At 36.1% G+C, this 19,882-nt stretch overlaps 1 protein-coding gene across 2 annotated transcripts in view; it reads right to left on the bottom strand.

The window, feature by feature from the left end:
* The window catches only part of CAPN2 (calpain 2), a 602,999-nt gene that overhangs the window by 234,693 nt on the left and 348,424 nt on the right, over positions 1-19,882 (bottom strand). For both annotated transcript variants that reach the window (XM_044058713.1, XM_044058721.1), the window contains exon 6: positions 7,214-7,297. In XM_044058713.1, coding sequence (XP_043914648.1) covers positions 7,214-7,297 — 84 coding nt within the window. The remainder of the gene's footprint in view (positions 1-7,213; positions 7,298-19,882) is intronic.

The raw sequence follows: 19,882 nt of genomic DNA, 5'->3' as shown, positions 1-19,882 counted from the left end.
TTGTACTGTGGCATCATTCTTGGTGAGGGTAAGATGCTGCTCAGGGTCAGGGTCAGGGTCATACCGGCCTGGGCTACATAATCAGAGAGCTCCTCTATGTCTCTTTTCATGTAGTCCAGGGAGGTATGTCTCAGGTCATTCACACCGGCATGTACAATGACTGAGTCATATTTGTACTTGCTGTGGAGTGACCTGAGTGCTTGTGTTATGTGGCGGATTCTAGCTCCCGACAGGCAGCTTACTGTGACCTTTTCCTTGTTCTGTCTGGTGAGTGGGACGTCAGTGTGTCTGACTATGGAGTCACCTATTACAAGTATGTCTGGCATGTTGTTTGGCCTTAAGGGCTGTGACTGTTTAGCACACTGACTTTGTGAACTATGTGTTGCATGTGCTATGTCTTGAGGTGGTGGTTGCTTGGGTGTCTGCTTTGGAGGCCTCTGTTGTTTTGGTAGATTTTTAATCAGCGCCTCCGAGTATGTTTTTGTGTGTTTATGTGTTTGGTTTGCTGTTGTGATAGTTCTATGTGAGACTGGGTTTGTGGTGTCCGTGGTTACCTTCTCCTCCTGACTGGTCTTGCCAGTACTGAATTGAGAGAGCTCAGCCTCCAGTTTGGCTATATAGTTGCATCTCTCGCATATATTTGTATTTGTTGGGAGGAGGAGAGGGTTGTCTGTGTACATGAGGCAATTGTAACATTGCCTCAAGATTCCCAGATTCACCAGCTGAACAGGAGAGGACACCAGCAACTGACCCTTCGACATGCTAGAAATAGTGAAAAAGATTGCTGTGTGACTGAGTCAGAAAGGACCTATAGGGAGATGTGTACTCAACAGAATTTAGGTGAATGAAGAACTTTCTTTGGTTTAAGAGTGCTTTATCTGTATAAAAATGCTTTAGGAGCAAGTGCTGAGCTTTTCAGATAGAGTATAGGCTGTTTAGATTGCAAGTAGAACAGTTCTAAGGGAAAAATTGAAGAGCAGACTTGGCGGAGCCAGAAAAAGTTTAACCTCGTTTAACCGGCGCTGCGCTATGCGCACGACCACACAAAGCCGTGCAAAGGCGGATTTTAAGCAGTGAACTACAAAAGAGCTAGGAATGGTCCCAAACAACCAATTACTACAGCTTCTTGTGCTGAGGTCACTTCCCCCAAGGACAGGTAGGCTGCTTAAGGCTCCCCACTCCCACTGGTGAGCAAAGAAACTTCCTTCTATCCAAGTAAGGTAATGGACAACACAGGAACTACACCACAGCCCAGAATACAGCAATGCCTGTATACTGGTCTAAACTAGTTGAGAAAGGCGGGAAAACAAGGATTATTTTTTCTTTTTTTTTTGTAGAAATACACAGAAAATGCAGAGACAGTGATAAATTAGTTACACAGGCTAGCACACTTTAGTGGGCAGCCTCCACAGTTAAATTAAACAAACAAACAAGCAAACTTTCGATTAAATTCGACTAAATGTAACTTTAAGTGCAGATTTAAAAATAAATGCAGTAATCAGAAAAAAAAACAGTTCAGGCTAGTTTAAAGTAAGCAACAGAAGCTATTTCCAGTGAAAAAAAAGCAATTATACTTAAATCCAGAAGGTAGTCGCTTTTTCGAGTTCCTTGCTGCTAGGACCACTCTGTAAACCCACGTGGAGCTTGTCTGAACAGTATTGCCAGAAAAAAACGCCCAGAGGCGGATTTTAAGCAGTGAACTACAAAAGAGCTAGGAATGGTCCCAAACAACCAATTACTACAGCTTCTTGTGCTGAGGTCAGTTCCCCCAAGGACAGGTAGGCTGCTCAAGGCTCCCCACTCCCACTGGTGAGCAAAGAAACTTCCTTCTATCCAAGTAAGGTAATGGACAACACAGGAACTACACCACAGCCCAGAATATAGCAATGCCTGTACACTGGTCTAAACTAGTCGAGAAAGGCGGGAAAACAAGGATTATTTTTTTGTTTTTTTTGTAGAAATACACAGAAAATGCAGAGACAGTGATACATTAGTTACACAGGCTAGCACACTTTAGTGGGCAGCCTCCACAGTTAAGTTAAACAAACAAACAAGCAAACTTTCGATTAAATTTGACTAAATGTAACTTTAAGTGCAGATTTAAAAATAAATGCAGTAATCAGAAAAAAAACAGTTCAGGCTAGTTTAAAGTAAGCAACAGAAGCTATTTCCAATGAAAAAAAAGCAATTATACTTAAATCCAGAAGGTAGTCGCTTTTTCGAGTTCCTTGCTGCTAGGACCACTCTGTAAACCCACGTGGAGCTTGTCTGAACAGTATAGCCAGAAAAAAACGCCCAGAGGCGGATTTTAAGCAGTGAACTACAAAAGAGCTAGGAATGGTCCCAAACAACCAATTACTACAGCTTCTTGTGCTGAGGTCACTTTCCCCAAGGACAGGTAGGCTGATTAAGGCTCCCCACACTCCCACTGGTGAGCAAAGAAACTTCCTTCTATCCAAGTAAGGTAATAGACAACACAGGAACTACACCACAGCCCAGAATACAGCAATGCCTGTATACTGGTCTAAACTAGTCGAGAAAGGCGGGGAAAACAAGAGTTATTTTTTTGCTTTTTTGTAGAAATACACAGAAAATGCAGAGACAGTGATAAATTAGTTACACAGGCTAGCACACTTTAGTGGGCAGCCTCCACAGTTAAATTAAACAAACAAACAAGCAAACTTTCGATTAAATTCGACTAAATGTAACTTTAAGTGCAGATTTAAAAATAAATGCAGTAATCAGAAAAAAAACAGTTCAGGCTAGTTTAAAGTAAGCAACAGAAGCTATTTCCAGTGAAAAAAAGCAATTATACTTAAATCCAGAAGGTAGTCGCTTTTTCGAGTTCCTTGCTGCTAGGACCACTCTGTAAACCCACGTGGAGCTTGTCTGAGCAGTATAGCCAGAAAAAAATGCCCAGAGGCGGATTTTAAGCAGTGAACTACAAAAGAGCTAGGAATGGTCCCAAACAACCAATTACTACAGCTTCTTGTGCTGAGGTCACTTCCCCCAAGGACAGGTAGGCTGCTCAAGGCTCCCCACTCCCACTGGTGAGCAAAGAAACTTCCTTCTAGCCAAGTAAGGTAATAGACAACACAGGAACTACACCACAGCCCAGAATATAGCAATGCCTGTATACTGGTCTAAACTAGTCGAGAAAGGTGGGAAAACAAGGATTATTTTTTGTTTTTTTTTTTGTAGAAATACACAGAAAATTCAGAGACAGTGATAAATTAGTTACACAGGCTAGCACACTTTAGTGGGCGGCCTCCACAGTTAAATTAAACAAACAAACAAGCAAACTTTCGATTAAATTTGACTAAATGTAACTTTAAGTGCAGATTTAAAAATAAATGCAGTAATCAGAAAAAAAACAGTTAAGGCTAGTTTAAAGTAAGCAACAGAAGCTATTTCCAGTGAAAAAAAAGCGATTATACTTAAATCCAGAAGGTAGTCGCTTTTTCGAGTTCCTTGCTGCTAGGACCACTCTGTAAACCCACGTGGAGCTTGTCTGAGCAGTATCCTTTAGCAAAACATATAATGAAGAATTCCACCCATACTTTTAAATACACTATAATTGAAAAAGTTTTTAGGAATATTAGGGGGGCTCGTGGGAGTTTAAATTAGAGGAGCAAGAGTTGCTATGGCAACTAAGAACTAATGCTCGCTCTCCCCCAGGGCTGAATGAATTTTGCTCAAGTAAATGTCTTTTGAAATTGAAGGCTTTGGAAATATAGTACAAGTGTAACTGTTTTGATCTTTGAACTACTTAATGTGCAATGATGGGTTGTCATAATATTTAATCTTTAGTGATTTGGTTTATGCTTAAGTCATGGCTTCTGATGTAATTTAATGGTATGCAGTATTTTTTCTATTGATGTTACGAGAAACTTGTATATCATTTTAATTTTTAATTGATTTTATGATGTCACTAATGAGACTATTTAAAATAAGGGATGTTGGGAGGAAGGTTTGTCTGATGAAATTCACTTTATTTTGGATGAACGAAAGTGCTTACAATAAATCTGGTGGAAATTAAGAAATACTTGGACTGGCATCTTCGTTTATTTTTTCACTTTAGAAACTAATGTGTATTTTTTATATTACACTCTGCCTGATTATACATTGTACTGTGATTGTTCACTGGAATGTATAGACATAGTTTTTTCTGTGTAATTAGTCTAAACTATACTGTTATTGCTTACATTTCTGTATTTTTTGTTTGTAAAAAGTTTTGTGTTTCACTCAGGCTCAGCCTGAAATTGATCAGTACTGATCAGTCCATTCTCCTAGTTAACAAATATAAATAAATAAATACTAAATAAACTGAACTGTTATACTGCCATTTTAGTTTTCATCCTTTTAGCAGTTCAGTTTGACATACTTATCTGAGAAAGAAATCTTTATACCCAATATTCTGTATCATATCTTTTTATATTCATTCACTATTTGCTTTATACATATAGGTAGGTACCATTGTACCTGTTTTCAAGAAACTGATGAAGAGGTGATTTTTTAAATCTAATATATATATATATATACATATATATATATATATATATATATATATATATATATATATATATATATATATGTTTATGTTATATTATTAAAATTATGTAGGGACACATATACTTCCACACATATTGTATCACTGATTAGCATAATATACCATAAAATGCATTCTCAAATAAACAACAAAACAAATAAATAAATAACATGCAAAAAGTTGGTGATTATAATTTACATGAGGGAAAATGCTTTTAATAATACACCAATAACATATTTAGAGGGCATCTCTATATATAACATCTACTGTTCATATCAAGCAGTACTATAACCATAGATTAATGTTCTCATTTTAATAACCCCAAACAAATTAAACATCTTTGAAACATAAATCTATTTACATACTGCACTGTGCTAAATCTCAAAAATTACATTAAAAAAATCATTCTATAACATAAATAATATAAATGCTTGTCACAAAGGAAATGATCAAAGGTAAACAGAATTTTTGCAGTTAGTACTAAACCATATAATCAAATTCAATCCTCATCTTTCATTGTTCACCCTTCCCCTTATACTACAGGTTTAATTACTGATAGATAAGTTACCCTCAACTACTACAGCTAACATATAAACATCACTAATGATAATTAATGGCTAAACTCAAATTTATAACAGTATAACTTCAGTAAAATATATGCATCGGCATATAGCATTTTGATAAACAATGAGCCTGCCTATAAATAATATAAAAGCTGCAGCTTAATATATGTTCTGGCAATTTTTATCCCTACATATACTTGTTGGACGGACCTTTTATTACCTTGCCTTTTTTAACACAGCACACCTCCAATATTCCCCAGTTCAAGCCATCACAAGAACTTTTTGGTCTATATGGTCATCCTGTTCCTAGGATTGCACACGTGCAAAGATCTTTCACTTAAGTTAGATGTCTTCTCCCGTTCGTCCTCTATTTCTTCTGAAATATTCACTTCTCTTAGAGGAACACTCTGCTTGTCATCTTGCCCCATTTGTACTTAAGTTACTCTCATGGGGATTTCCTTCATTTTAAAATAGCTTCATCTGTTATATCAAAGGTCAGCACTTTACTATTCAAAAACACATTCACAAGAATCAGGAATGACAGTTGAAATGTTTTTTTTTCTTCAATTTACTTTCTTGTATTGCTGCCACAAATCATAGATGACTTTTTCTTGTCACCTAAGAAAAGTCATCCTCCACAAACACAGGTCTTCCTGCCACAGTTTTCTCCAATTGCCACAACTTCAAGAGCATTTGAGTTTTTCATAGTAGGTCATAATTTTCACCCACAATTATCACTGGTGTCCTATACTTAACTTCAGACGTTGATAATGGCAGTCATTTCACCTGTGTTTTTCCAAAGGTGCATTTCACAAAACCAATTTACTCCCTTGTCATTTATTTTTCATATTCCATCAAACTCTTTTTTCCCCCTTACTTCTGCTACACATTACAACCTTAAATTCTGCTTTCATTCCTTGGTCTTCATGCCATTTATTTATTACAACTTCCTCACCATATCAGCTGGTCTGTAATGAATCTTGCACATTGTTTGGCAGGTTCATTGGCTTTTCTTTGGTCATGCAGATATTCTGCTTTATCAGTAAGATCCATAATGTTTCATGTATACAACAAATAATCCCTGTTTATTGATTAGTTTGTATGACATCCTAGTTCCTACTTCAACATTTATTGCATTATTTTCTGCCAATGGACTATGGAACATTAGAATGACCCCATTTGGCTTTGTGACCAGCTTCTCTATTACACTTTCAAATTCTACCACATAATCTATTTCTTTCATCACACCAAGAAAAGACACTGTTTTACTGACTCATAAGAAACTGCATTGAATAAACTATTTCAATTTGTCTATTTAGCTATGTTAATGTGTTGATAAAAAGATCAGCCTATGGAGGTAACCAGTACCTCAGCATATTCATTCTTTTAAGCCAAGTCATGGGAACTCAACAAAGCAAGTTTACAAAATAGCTGACATTTTTATATGACATAAATTGTTAACCAAAATAGCAATACCAATAAAGATTACCCATGAAATGATAGTACAAATGTCCTACAAATGCTGCTTGATATTTATATGATAGTATGTTTACATAAAACAAAATAGTATCACCACCTCCCACCACGACACATAGCATAATATAAAATACACTTACTAAAAACAAAACACTGGTAAAAACAAGATAAGAACTTTCGGGTAATTCCAGTACCCTTCTTCAGATCTAATGAACGTCCATATCAAGAACACATATTTAGGCAATGGATAAGCCAATCAGCAGTGAGATTTCAGCAGCCGCCCTTTCAGGGCAGGTTTTAAAGGAAGACAATTATTTAAACCAGGGGACGTGTCAGCCTGCAAATCACTGATCCATTTTACTTCAGCGAATTCAGTTTATAGAGTTAAACCACCTCCCCTCAGAACTTCTTTGATAACTTGCAGCACCATAAACAAGAAGGAATGAGAGCTGTTGACTGAAATGTGCTTGGTGAGAGGATTCTTAATGTCTTTTAATCTTATATCGCTTATGTGCTTGGAGATTCTCTCCTTCAGCTGATGATTACCTCATAAAAAATTCAAAGAACTGTATAAAGTATGCATCTATTTTCCATTCTAGCTGTGTTTTTTCTGTTTTATAATTACCTCTTCTGCACCTGTGAGTGAGTAAGCATGCCCTTTGACAAGCTTCTGAAAAGTGATGCCCTCTGTCTCTGCTGCATTGGTGATCTGTAAATAAAAAGAAAAGTATGTGGTAATGCACAAACGTTAATAAAACATAAAGAGTATTACATAAGTTCCTTTTTAATTTTCCTAAAGAACTGTTATGGTTAAAGTAGCTCTACACAGACATGCTTTGTCAATAATGTAGTGACTTACAAAAAGGTATATATATATATATATATATATATATATATATATATATATATATATATATAAATAAATAGATCTTCCATTTAAGCAGTCTACTTTCTTATTCAAGATTTTATTTAACATATTTCAGTTTTATTTATTTCCAGTGATTGTCCAAAAAGTCTTAGGCAGCTGTCATACTATAGTTTTTATTTATTTATCTTTATTGAGGTGTTAACTTACCAGAGGCTGTTATTCACACCAAGAACTTAAAAGATTTGTTTCACAGAGTCATAAATGGTGGTGGGGTGGGGGGGTACTTAACATCACAGGACATGGCACTTTAACAAATTAGATCACTTTATGCATCTAAAATATAAATACAAGTCTGGGGGGAATTAAGAAATTGCTGAAATAATGTCTTAGGAAACATTTGAATAATCTGAAGGGAAATGTCATAAAAGTAGGACTAGGCAAATTATACCTTTTCTCCAGCAGGTGGAACCACTAGGTCAGAAGAATCCCAAATGAAAAGTACTTTCAGAGGTACTTGTGAAAAGTTCATATGCTCATAGGTGATTATTAAGGTAATGACCCTAAAGGGCTGTTTTAATTCTAGCCACACTTCCAAAATGTATTTGACAGGTTTTGATACCAGTCATTTTATTAGGGTACATCTTGGGTACGAGTGTACGGGCATTTAAAAGCTTCTTGTTTCTAATAGGTGCATAGGTGGCACACTAGGGTGTAAATTTATGATTCCCCCATCCACTGATCCAAGTTGCACTGGAATTCTTATAGGGAGGAATGTTGCTTCATATGGATGAAAAGAAGAAAGAGGGACATCAAAGAATACAACATTCCAAACAGGAGAATCAACATGACTACACATGAAGGAAAGGGTAAGCTACAAGGAAGGGTACATGCAGATTTAAACAACAGCATAAGCACAGCTTACAGTGCTGGAATTAAAATCCTTGACTAAGCTACAGTAAAGGCACAGGCAACCAGGAAAACTGTGGCTACCAAGGTACAGCGCAATGTGAAATGTGATTGGTGTAACTATGTGAGGACATGCTTTATTTAAATAGGGAAAGTTGGTGAAAAGGCAGAAATAGTTGTCCTGCATAGGGCAACTAGTCCACATAAAAGGACACACCAATGGGCAAATAACATTGTATTTAAAAGAAAGACCATTTTGCTGCTATTTGTATTTGTTCTAAGTGCAATTTCTTCTGCTTTTTGCACAACGACCTTTTGGGCAATCAATAAATGGACTTTTGATATATTATTCAGAGGTATAGTTCCTGGTCTTCGTGGTATATATTTTTTTGCTTGTTTCTCAGTTGTTATCAACATTGTATTTAATGCCTGAATGTAGAAATAAAGCACACTGTTCAGAATGGGGTGATTTACACCTCTCAAAAAGTTCAGGGTGAGGTGCAGGACAAGTTTGTAAAGGAAGTCCTGTATAAAATGGCAGCAAGCGTGGAAGTCAAGTATAAAATAGTAACAGGAGGGAACTCGGGTATAAAATGGGAACAGCCAGGAAGGAGGTCAAGTATAACTGGCAGCAATGGGAGAGGAGCTACTGCTGACTTCAGAATGCAGTATTTAAGCTGCAAGTACTGACAGACACTTAGTACACCTCCTACATACAGAACATTTCACCAATAATTAATTGGAAAATGCTCAGAAAAGTGTTCTGTAACTGGTACTCACTGTTAGTGATAGCACTGTGCCATCTTAGCCCAATGCCTACCACACTGCATGGCTCACAGCAAGGATAGTAGCTGTGATATTTGATATTAGTGTAAAATGTCGTGGGGAAAATAACGTTTTAAACTTTCAATTTATTCTTCAAAATATCTAGTACTTCTGAAACAGGTTTTCTTTAATGGGTCTAGCAAAATTAATGAGCAAAGGAACACAGAAAATCTAAGCTCTAACACTGTGTGGTGCACAGGAATTATGAGTACAATACTGCATGCTTATACACATCTTTGTACACAAAAAGAAGGCAGGGGGACAATGATTTTCTCAGCAAGGGTCAGCTTTCAATCAACATTTTTTTACAGATGAATAATGAAAGTAAAGCTTCTATGAATGTCTGGTGTAAAATGAATCCAGTAAAGCCACATAAACCACTGCTCTAGTTGCCATTGTTAAACAAAAATGCATTTTCCCATTGGTGAGACCATTAAAATTAAAAAAGCTATACTTAAGGATTAGTTCTAACAGGGTCTCAGTTATATAAATAATATTCTGTTCAACATTTTAAAACAACCTTAGCCATTCCAAACCAAGCTGTTGTGGAATAACTGTATATAAGTCTTTAATATCCACAGTTAAAAATACAATGTTTGGATCAAAAGGTATTTTGTTAATGCTTTCCAAGAAACCCCAGGAGTCCTTACAAATCTGCTTTTCTGTTCTAATTAAAGGCTTAAGAATAGTATCTACTATCAACAATAGGTCTAAAAGGTGGACTTTTGATGGATTTATGTATTTTTGGGGCCCCAAAGAAAGAAGGCATTCTAGGTGCCAATACACTCAAATAAGAATGTATTTCCATATCAATAAAATCTTCTAACAACAGGTCTTCAATAGTAGCTCTTTTCCTATTTAGGGCCCTGTGAAATATATAGGGCAAATGATGCCATTAATAACAACAATAAATATCCTGCACTGGGGCCAATGTCAGGTGGGGAGTTTGACAGGGGTGGTACACCTGTCAAAAGAGTAATGCAGGTATCCTAAAGTGAGCTCAGGGAGGATAGAAACCTCCCATGAAGCAGAAGGGCAAAAACTTGCTTGATCTTGATTTTCAGTATAAATACAGACCGTGAAAGCGGGGCCTCACAATTGTTCTGGCTTTTTGGGTTTTAAGCAGGAGGTGTCAGAAAAGTTACCACAGGGATAACTGGCTTGTGGCGGCCAAGCATTCATAGCAATGTTGCTATTTGATCCTTCGATGTCGGCTCTTCCTATCATTGTGAAGCAGAATTCACCATGGCATGAGCCGGATTTAGGCCGTCATGAGACAATTTAGTTTTACCCTACTGATAATAAGTTGTTGCGATAGTAATCCTGCTCTGTATGAGAGGAACTGCAGGTTCAGACATTTGGCATACTGGACAGTGGTAATCTGGTCTGTAGTATGCTGAGCAAGTTATTTTGTAGGGTATTAAGCCGAAGAATATCCCTGTAAAAACTGGGAACAACTTTGGAATCAGTCTGTGGTTATCATATATACTCTCTCTCTCTCAGGCTAAAAATGGCTAACTGTGGTTTATGATTTTAACTCAGTTCTGGGGCCTAGAGGTATAAAGCTCTGACTTTGTTCTTGGCAACCCAAATTTGATTAGCTGATTGTGAATCTAGAGGAGCTGGCCAGGGAGTATGGGAGCGAATGGCTGCCTGGGGGGAAGGAGATGGCCTGGCTTACCACTTAGGCTGACACCTACTGGGAGCACTAGGTATTACACATTAGAGACTAACCCAGGCCAGCTGAGCCTACCCAGTCATGGTGCTCAGCACTAGGAAGCCAAGGGGACTTGTATATGTGGGGACACTCTTCCCTCCAGGGACTACAAGAGCAGGCTCAATAAAAGTGGTGGAGGGAGGGTTTCTACCAGTGGGAGAAAGCTAGGTCACCTCCAGGATTAACAAAATGACCAGACTCACACAGATGAACAGAGAGCTTACTGGGACTCCCAGATGGGAACAAAAGGGTCATAGGGCTTTCACCCAATGGTCCTGGGGGCTAGCAGAAAAAATAACAATGACTGATGATCCATACTGAGCATAAATCTGTTTTGTACATACAGATATTGGTATAATTTATTCATTCATCATACCAGGGCAAAAGTCTTTCTGCCTGTATGGGAAATTTGGGCAGAACTCTGTTCTGGCTTGCGATCTTGATACAAGTCAATATATTCTTCCTGTGTCTTCCTGGAGTTTATGAGGTACAGCCCTCCAGTTCTATAAGTTGAAACACCACATACCAACGTAAAAGGCAAAACTGATCAAAGTGGTTCACGTGATTATTTTAACTCAAAGCCATGTTTGCAGTTTTCTGCTCATTTCTAATTGGACCCATTCTATAAAATGCATACCTGATGTAACAATGGTAAGCATTTAGGTTGACATTTTTCAAGGTACTTTGCCCATCCTATGAAGAAGCTCAACTACAGCACTTTCCTGGGGCTGCACAATCTTAATGAACCTGCCTTCTTATTTTTTGACTTATCTAATCTATTCCTGTCATCACATCTTTGAAAAATTCACACATCTTTATCACCTCTAAACCCATACTCATACAGCTAGATGTGGGCTCTTCATGGGCTTTATAGGTGTTCTTCAGCACTATTCCATGCCAATGAGACATCATCTGTGTAGCACCATGGATTAGGAATCCTCTCCATTATGTTGGTCATCTGCCTGCTGCCCATTGGTAGATGCAGATGCCACTCCAGAATTAGCTGGTCATACTGAACAATTGTTTGCTTGGATTAATCATTAGAAATTTCTTGCAAGTGTCTTCCATTTCCATTTGTTGATAAGTTTGTGCCAAATCTGTTTTACTAAATTTCTCCCCCTAGTAAGGTATGAAAATATATTTGACTGTTAGGTGTACATAAAATAAAATCTACTAAAAGTCATAGGCTAGTGTTCTTGTTCAATGTGTGTAGAGGTGACAAAACTGAGGTAGACTGCATTAGTTAAAATTACACAAAATCTGGGAATTACTTATGCTTGCTTTAAGAATAATGCAGTAGCTGCTTGTGTGTTACAAGGACTGAGATGGTGATTCTGGACTCACCAATAGCCCTCACCACAGACTCTATGCCCTTGTCATCATTCCCAGTGGAGTCATCATCCTGGCTTTGGCACTGTAAGTACAAAATGTCACTGCTAAGATAGTCTTCTAAGGCTGGTGTGTCCTTTTTCCTTCATGGCAATATTAGCTGCTACAGGTGTCCACTCTCACCCTGGTAGTGACTGGAGCACTCTAATCCGTCATCTACCCATGTAGTAGTCAGAACCTCTGGCCTCTCCCCATCCAATCTGGAAATAATCAGCTTGTAATTCCTTTCCACCCATTATGGCCATCATTAGCATTTATCCCACTTTTGAATTATCTAATAGGGCAACATTTTATGTCTCATCCGTATACCTAGCCAGCTAGTGATCAATGACTATCCTTCCTGCTTAAAAAGTGACAGGCCCCTACCATTCCAAAGCTTCTCTGTCCTGGCAGTGATTACTGTAATTCTCTCAGCCCAACCACTCTGGCGGTCACTGACCTGCTCACCAAATTATCATGTCTGTGATTGACAGGACAGCAGTTTCTCAAGCAGCCTACTTGGCATGCTATGGATAGTGAGAAAGCTTTTCTTCTGTGACTCACATGCCTTATGGTCCTTCTTTTACACTGCAACACATAATAATGACATGTTGCTTTGTTCATTGACTGCTGTGGCCCTGTGCATGTGCTGCTGAGGTGCATATGGATTTATTTCAAAAACTCCACTTCAAGGTCAGTTCAGCCAGTGAGCACTAGAATGCCATGCCAATTATGATCCATTATGGTACCCTGTATGCATGACCACATTTTCCCTTGGTGGTCTGACTTTACCCATTCTTTTGGGTCACTTGCTTGATAGATGACTTTATGCCATATCTCAACAATGCTGAGTGTCCTTCATCATGAATTGTAGCCATGATATTAACTTTTACTGCAAGAATAATAAATGAATCCGGAAATAAGATGCCAAAATAATTAATGGACGTATATATCAAAAAGGCACAAACGTTTGCATAGAAGATTACGACACAATGATGATGATGATGACGACAAGTTCACTGACAAACAGCTAAACACAGTATTCCAAAAGCAACATCTGAACAATTGTTTCCACTGACAAAATATTCTATGAGGTAGCAATATCATGGAGCAAATGAAATGAAAGTTTATTAGTGGAGGCAGGGAACAAATCCACTTTCACTTCTGTGTTCCACTATTCTTCACTGAGTTTATAATTGTCAGAATGCATTGTATTACACACCTAAAACGCTGCCACATGACACCCATGCCAAGTGCAAGCAAGACCATGATCAGTGCAGAGCCGTCTGAACAAACTGGTAGGAGTTGATCTATAATCCATCTCATCTGCAGGACAGAGTGTGAATTGTCTTATTTTTCAACAATTTCTGCATAACCAATTAGGAAGAAACTTGAAAAACCGAACAAATAAAGGGGGTGAAACATTTGCAAGAACTGGTAACCAAAAATATAGTGTTTCAAGCAGGTTTAAGGACAAAGGGACATGAATCCAATGTAAACCTTGTTAAATATTTTAATATTAAAAATGCTGTTAAGTGCTTTCATCTTGTGAATTACAAAACTTCATCAGAACAAGGCAGAAGTGACAAATCCTTTCCTGAAATACATCAACTAACCAATCATCTTGTTAAATTCCACAGCTAAATTTTAAACTCTTAAAGCATAGCTCTCAACTGTCCATATTTTCACAGAATGTTCAGATTTTTGACCCATATTTTTGGTCCATTTCTCATAAAATTATAGTTTTCTGGCAAATCACTGACAAATCATTGAGGACTAAAGTTATAAAATAATGGCAGACATTTGATTTTCAGACTTAATATCCTCCAGAAAATTCATGCTAATGCAAAACTTGTTATTCTATCAACTTTCTAAATTTATAAGAGCAATATTTAAAAAGTATCCCTATTTTTGGGCCTTTGTCCCTGCCATTATTTGTGGCTTTGTCCAGATTTCTTGGTCTAAGAGGTTGAGAGGTATGTTTTAAAGTCATATAATCCATCATTTACAAACAAAATCTGTACTTTAATCCAACACACACAAAAAAAAACCATTATTAGTAAAGAATCCCCTATAGGACCTCTAAACAGTTTTTAACCATAAGTTAATAAAATTAAAAAAATAAACAGAAATATGAAAATATATATGCACATAATATTATTATTAAACAAGGATGGATTCCTGTCTCTGTGTCCTTAAATCTGCTGGAAACACATTCTTTTTGGTAAAGAAACACAAGGAACCACCAAGAAAGTAAGAAAAACAAACAATGCTAGAATGTCTTGTAAAATTCTGACATAAGAATGAGAGAAACTATTCTACTGATATCTCCACATGAGGCACTGCTTAAAAATGTATGTAAATAAAAGAAACAGAAGACCAAGAGCATAGGAAATGACTTGTGAATAAATATAGCCAAGAAAAGAAATAAATATTTTTCTCCTTTATTTGCTATGAAAAAAAGGATAGGCCACTGACTATATACAAATAAGTAAGTAGGAAACAGGAGAAATGAAAATTGAAGCTGGGAAAGCTGAAATTGACAAAATGCATTAATTCACGGGATCTGCTAGCTCATATCTTAACATTCAAGAAATCAACAAAGTTTACATCAGAATATTTTGCACTTATCTTTACATTACCTCACTAAGATATTGAAGTAGTGCTTAGAAAATGTGAAGACACAGTATAGTTTGAAAAAAGTCAAACATAAAAATATAGATGTTTAAGAGTCATTCCCACTAGATATTATAATAAAGCCTTTTGAAAATATCTCATATGCAGTAGGACATAAATTACCAAGCTGCATGGGTTTAATGGAAACATATTGCCAGACAACCCTGGTCCTGTTTTCAATGATGTGATCCTACAGTCAAGGTCAGGGGATATTAAACTGTGTAACACTTGGCTCAGTCTTTGAAAGTAAAATAATAAATACATAAATAAATAAGTTAGATGATTAGAGTTCCTTGGATACAGTCAGTCAATGGCAGTGAGCTCTAATGAAGGTGGAATTAAAGGTAACCTTTTGAGACTGGCTGCTGATGCATAATATCAGAGATAATCAAGAGTGACAAACGTTAACGGCTTCTGGACAAATTTTATAATAATGATCTCTCTCTCTCTATATATAAGTATATATATATATATATATATATATATATGTGTGTGTGTGTGTGTGTGTGTGTGTGTGTGTGTGTGTGTGTGTGTATATCTATCTATATATATATATATATATATATATATATATATATATATATATATATATATATCCCAAAACAATATTTTTGCATGCAGCTTTAGTCTACCTTTGGTGTACAGATGATAAGTAACCTACAAAAGCAAATGGATCCAGCACAGGAACTGCAACCATGATGCAGGATATCACTGATTTGCTCAAAAGCTTTTTTTTCTTCAGCCAATCACTCACCACCAGCCTGTAGTCAGTTTCTCTTTATCACATTATCTCCATGGAGACACAAGAAGTAGGCAGACAGTTTATGTTTATCAGACTATTTCCATGGAAACATGATGACTAGCTGCAGATTTGCTACTGAACATACATGTATTTGCTAGAAAAAAGCCTCATCATATTCAATATTGTATTTTATTTACTTGTTTACTCTTAAACCTTGTTACTAAATCAGTCTAAAGTCCTTAATCCAGTCATTTCCCCATACAATAATGAAAAAAAACCACATTAATTTTTCTTTTGTCATGCTCTTTGTATCTTAAAACTGGTGGGTATATGCTAAAATATCTAACAGTCAAAATATTAAAATTCAAAATACTGAAACTCTAAAAATCAAAAAAGAAAACCTATTTAATAAAGGGGTGATACTTCCTGTACCTCCTCCTACCCCCTGCAACTTATATGCATATATAACTACAGTATCAAAGAGCAGTGACAAAAGGGCAAATTCCACATTTTTGTTATTTTGAGGTTTAGATATATTTTTTTACTTTTTTTAAGCATGTATGTATGCATTTATTTATTTCCTTTTATAAGTTTTATGCCAGCAACAACTTTTAGATATTTTGACTTTTGCTCAAATTAATGCAACCCATATATATAGTTGGGTGTATATCATAATATCTAACAGTGAAAATATCTTACAGTTAAAATATATGAATTCAAAATATTGAGAAAGAAATTTAGTTTCATGTAGGAGGCAAGCCCCACTGCAGCTCTTGCCCTCCTGCAACTTAAATATAATTACTCTGTGATCTAATAACAGTAGAAATTCCAAGTTTTCAATATTTTGTTCTGTTTTGACCATAGAGCAAATGAATGCCACACACACACACACACACACACACACAAATATATATATATATATATATATATATATATATATATTTATATTGACAGCCTATCTAAACAATCCTATCTTGTTTTATTTGAATTTAGATTTTATTTTTTATCACTGTTTTTCACTGTAGGAAAGAAGGGTTTGCTTGTAGACAAGAAGATTTACTTTGCTTTATATTTTGTTGTTTTACCTTTAATTTTCACTGCTGGTTGTTAGAAAGGAATAGGTTTTAGACAAGCAAACTGTAGCCATCCCAAGGGGGTTGGTCAGCTATAAATTCACACAGACTGTAGGGAGGACAATTCAGACCTTATCTAAACAATCCTATCTTTGTTTGTGATTTACTGTGGAGTTGACTGATAAGAGAATTTATATTTAATTATTTTATCACTGTTTGTCACTGTTTATAGGAAGGAAGGGATAGCTTGTAGACAAGAAGTATTTTACTTATAATTTTCACTGTTGGTTGTTAGGGATAGGTTTTAGACAGGCAGGCTCAGACTGCAGAGAGGAACATCCAGAGCATATCTAAACAATCCTACCTTGGTTTGTGATTTACTGTAGAGCTGACTAGAGAAGTTTTATTTGAATTCATATTTTATTTTTTTCACTGTTTTTCAGTATTTGTAGGAAGGAAGGAAGGTATAGCTTGTAGACAAGATTTACATTGATTTATATTTTGTTGTTTTACCTTTAATGTTCACTGCTGGTTGCTAAAAAGGGATAGGTTTTAGACAGGGAACCTCTATCCATCCCAAGAGGACTAGTCAGCTATAAATTCACACAGACTGCAGAGAAGACAACCCAGAGCGTATCTAAACAATCCTAACTTGGTTTGTGATTTATTGATCTTTACTGTTAAAAGAAGTGCAACTGCAAATGATACTGAGTAAAGAAATTACAGCTTTTGTCTGACTTTCAGAACTTGTACGGTCAGAACTTTACTGTACTTACTTTAGTATTTAGTTGTATATTGCTTGTATGATTTTTGCCATAGAAGTTTATTTGAGTTATCTTTGAATTCTGTGGTTACTAATTTTGATTATTTTGTTTTTCTTTTATAATATTTTATTCATTTGAACTGGACTCCTTAAATGAGTATGCAATTAATGATTTGCTAAAGCACAAATATCTTTTTCAGTATAATAAATGTTATGCATATTTAAAGGTAACACCTGGTACCACTGGTGATGTGTTCCTCATGTCAAAAGTTGGGTGATTTGCTTTCCATTATTAGAAGTAAATCTAGACTTACTGATGATGATTTCACTTGTGCAATTGGTACGGCTTGGAGAACTTTTGTTACATATACTAATGACTGGACTGGTGAGATAAATAATGTTAGACAAAGAAAAAATAGAGCACATTTAGAAAATGATGTGTCTGTTGTCTGTAAAGATCATTCAAACCCTATGAAACAAGATGATGACCCTGACAACTTTGGAATTCTGGATGCAAGTATTCAGAAATCTGAGGATATGGAAGGAAACAAAAAAAAAAAAGAAAGAAAGGAAGAAGTTCACAACAAATTACAAGGAAGAAAAAGAAACTGATTGATGTCTGCAAAGTAAAGAGGATACGTAGTAAAAAGGACACTGATTTGTTATGTAACATACGGATTACAGGGAATGATAACATTTTTCTATCAGAAAACCTTCAGTCTGCAGAAAAAGGCATAATTTTTTTCCAAAAGAGAAGGTAGAAAAAAGAGGAAAGGGGCAGGTGAAAAGGAAGAAATCAGAACTGAACTTGAAAGGATTGAAGAACATAATTGCAAGAAAAAAGAAGACAAAGACAGATGTTGACTGTGTGGCTCAAGCTGTGGAATTACAATGCCAGCTGGATAAGAATTTAATATACAATGAAAACAGTGGGAATAATAAAACTAATGGTGATGAAGATCATTCCTTTGTAACAACTGACAGAGCACATATTACTGCATTAGAAGTTGAAGATTCTTCAGATCTGGTTACAAAAGGTAAGTCTTGTAACTGGAGATTCAATTATTAGAGGAACTGATACTAATATTTGCAGATAAGATAAGATAATAAACAATGAATAGTGTTATGCTTGCCAGGAGCAAAAATAGAAGATGTGAGACAAGTCTTGGAATACCTTTATGTAAGGAAGTATGGATCTGTTTTTATTCATGTCGGTACAAATAATCTCATCCGCAAGGACTCTCTGACTGTTAGAAGGGAACTTACAGCTCTCTTAGATAGTATAGCTTGTACTGGTGTTAGGACATGTTTTTCACAAATCACATACAGGAGGAATAGTCAGATCACTGTGAATGAAAAGATTTTTTTTGGGTAAATACATACATGGAAAAAAAATCCTGTTTTAAAAATGGAAATGTGTAGAGCAACCAGGCCTAGTTTTGGGCACACAGGAAGGCATGCATTGTCAAGATCAGGCAACAGAATTTTTGTAGGAGATATTTTGCAATATTTGACAAACACTAAGCAGGATTTCTGCCAAGTTGAAAATTTAACAGTTCACAGATAGCAACATTTGATGCATCTCTGATGGTTGTTAATGCTAGGAGCATTAATAATATTTTTTTATTGGAAAATGTGCTACATTCTCACAAGATTTATGTTGTTGTTTGTCAAACATGGTTAAAGAGCAATGACTGGAAACCAGTTCTATGAGGGTATAAATGTTTTACTGTAACAGACATTCTAACAAATAATAAGGTGGATGTGTTATGATAGGGATTAAAGATAGTTACGAGACCTGTGATTATTACATGTTCAGTGATAACACCAATACCGTAGACTGTGTAACGGTGACAATAAAGACAACCCTGGAACATATGACAATTGTTGGAGTGTACAGACCACCAATGTCAAGTGTTGATGACCTAGAGGAATTCATACATTTCTTGCATGAAACACAGGAGAGAAAAATAATATTAGCTGGGGACTTACATTTACCAGAAACAGAATCGAATAATACTGATTCAACAACATCAGTAAGGAAATTATTCAGAATGTATATTCAGGAGCAATAGTTGCTTCAGATTGTAAAAAAAACCTACCAGGGAACGAAAGATACTAGACAATGTCTGTGTTCCTAAAGAAATTACTTTTATGACAAGTCAAGTTTTACCGCCGTTCATGTGCAGTGATCATGGGGTTATAAAGGTAAATCTGTTGCTACGTAATTCTGACAAACTGAAATCTAAACCAATGCACAGAAGGTTAGTTACAGATTATATGGAAACAAAAGTCACTGTGTAAACCTAACTGGAGTGATGTGTCAGGTGGAAAAAACTGCAGCGGGAATGTGAAA

Source organism: Protopterus annectens, chromosome 1.part2 (genome assembly GCF_019279795.1).
Source record: "Protopterus annectens isolate FY-2018-M chromosome 1.part2, PAN1.0, whole genome shotgun sequence".
In the NCBI taxonomy this organism is placed as follows: Eukaryota; Metazoa; Chordata; order Ceratodontiformes; family Protopteridae; genus Protopterus; species Protopterus annectens.
Note: the sequence above shows the minus strand (reverse complement) of the source record. Positions and strands in the feature narration are given on the sequence as shown.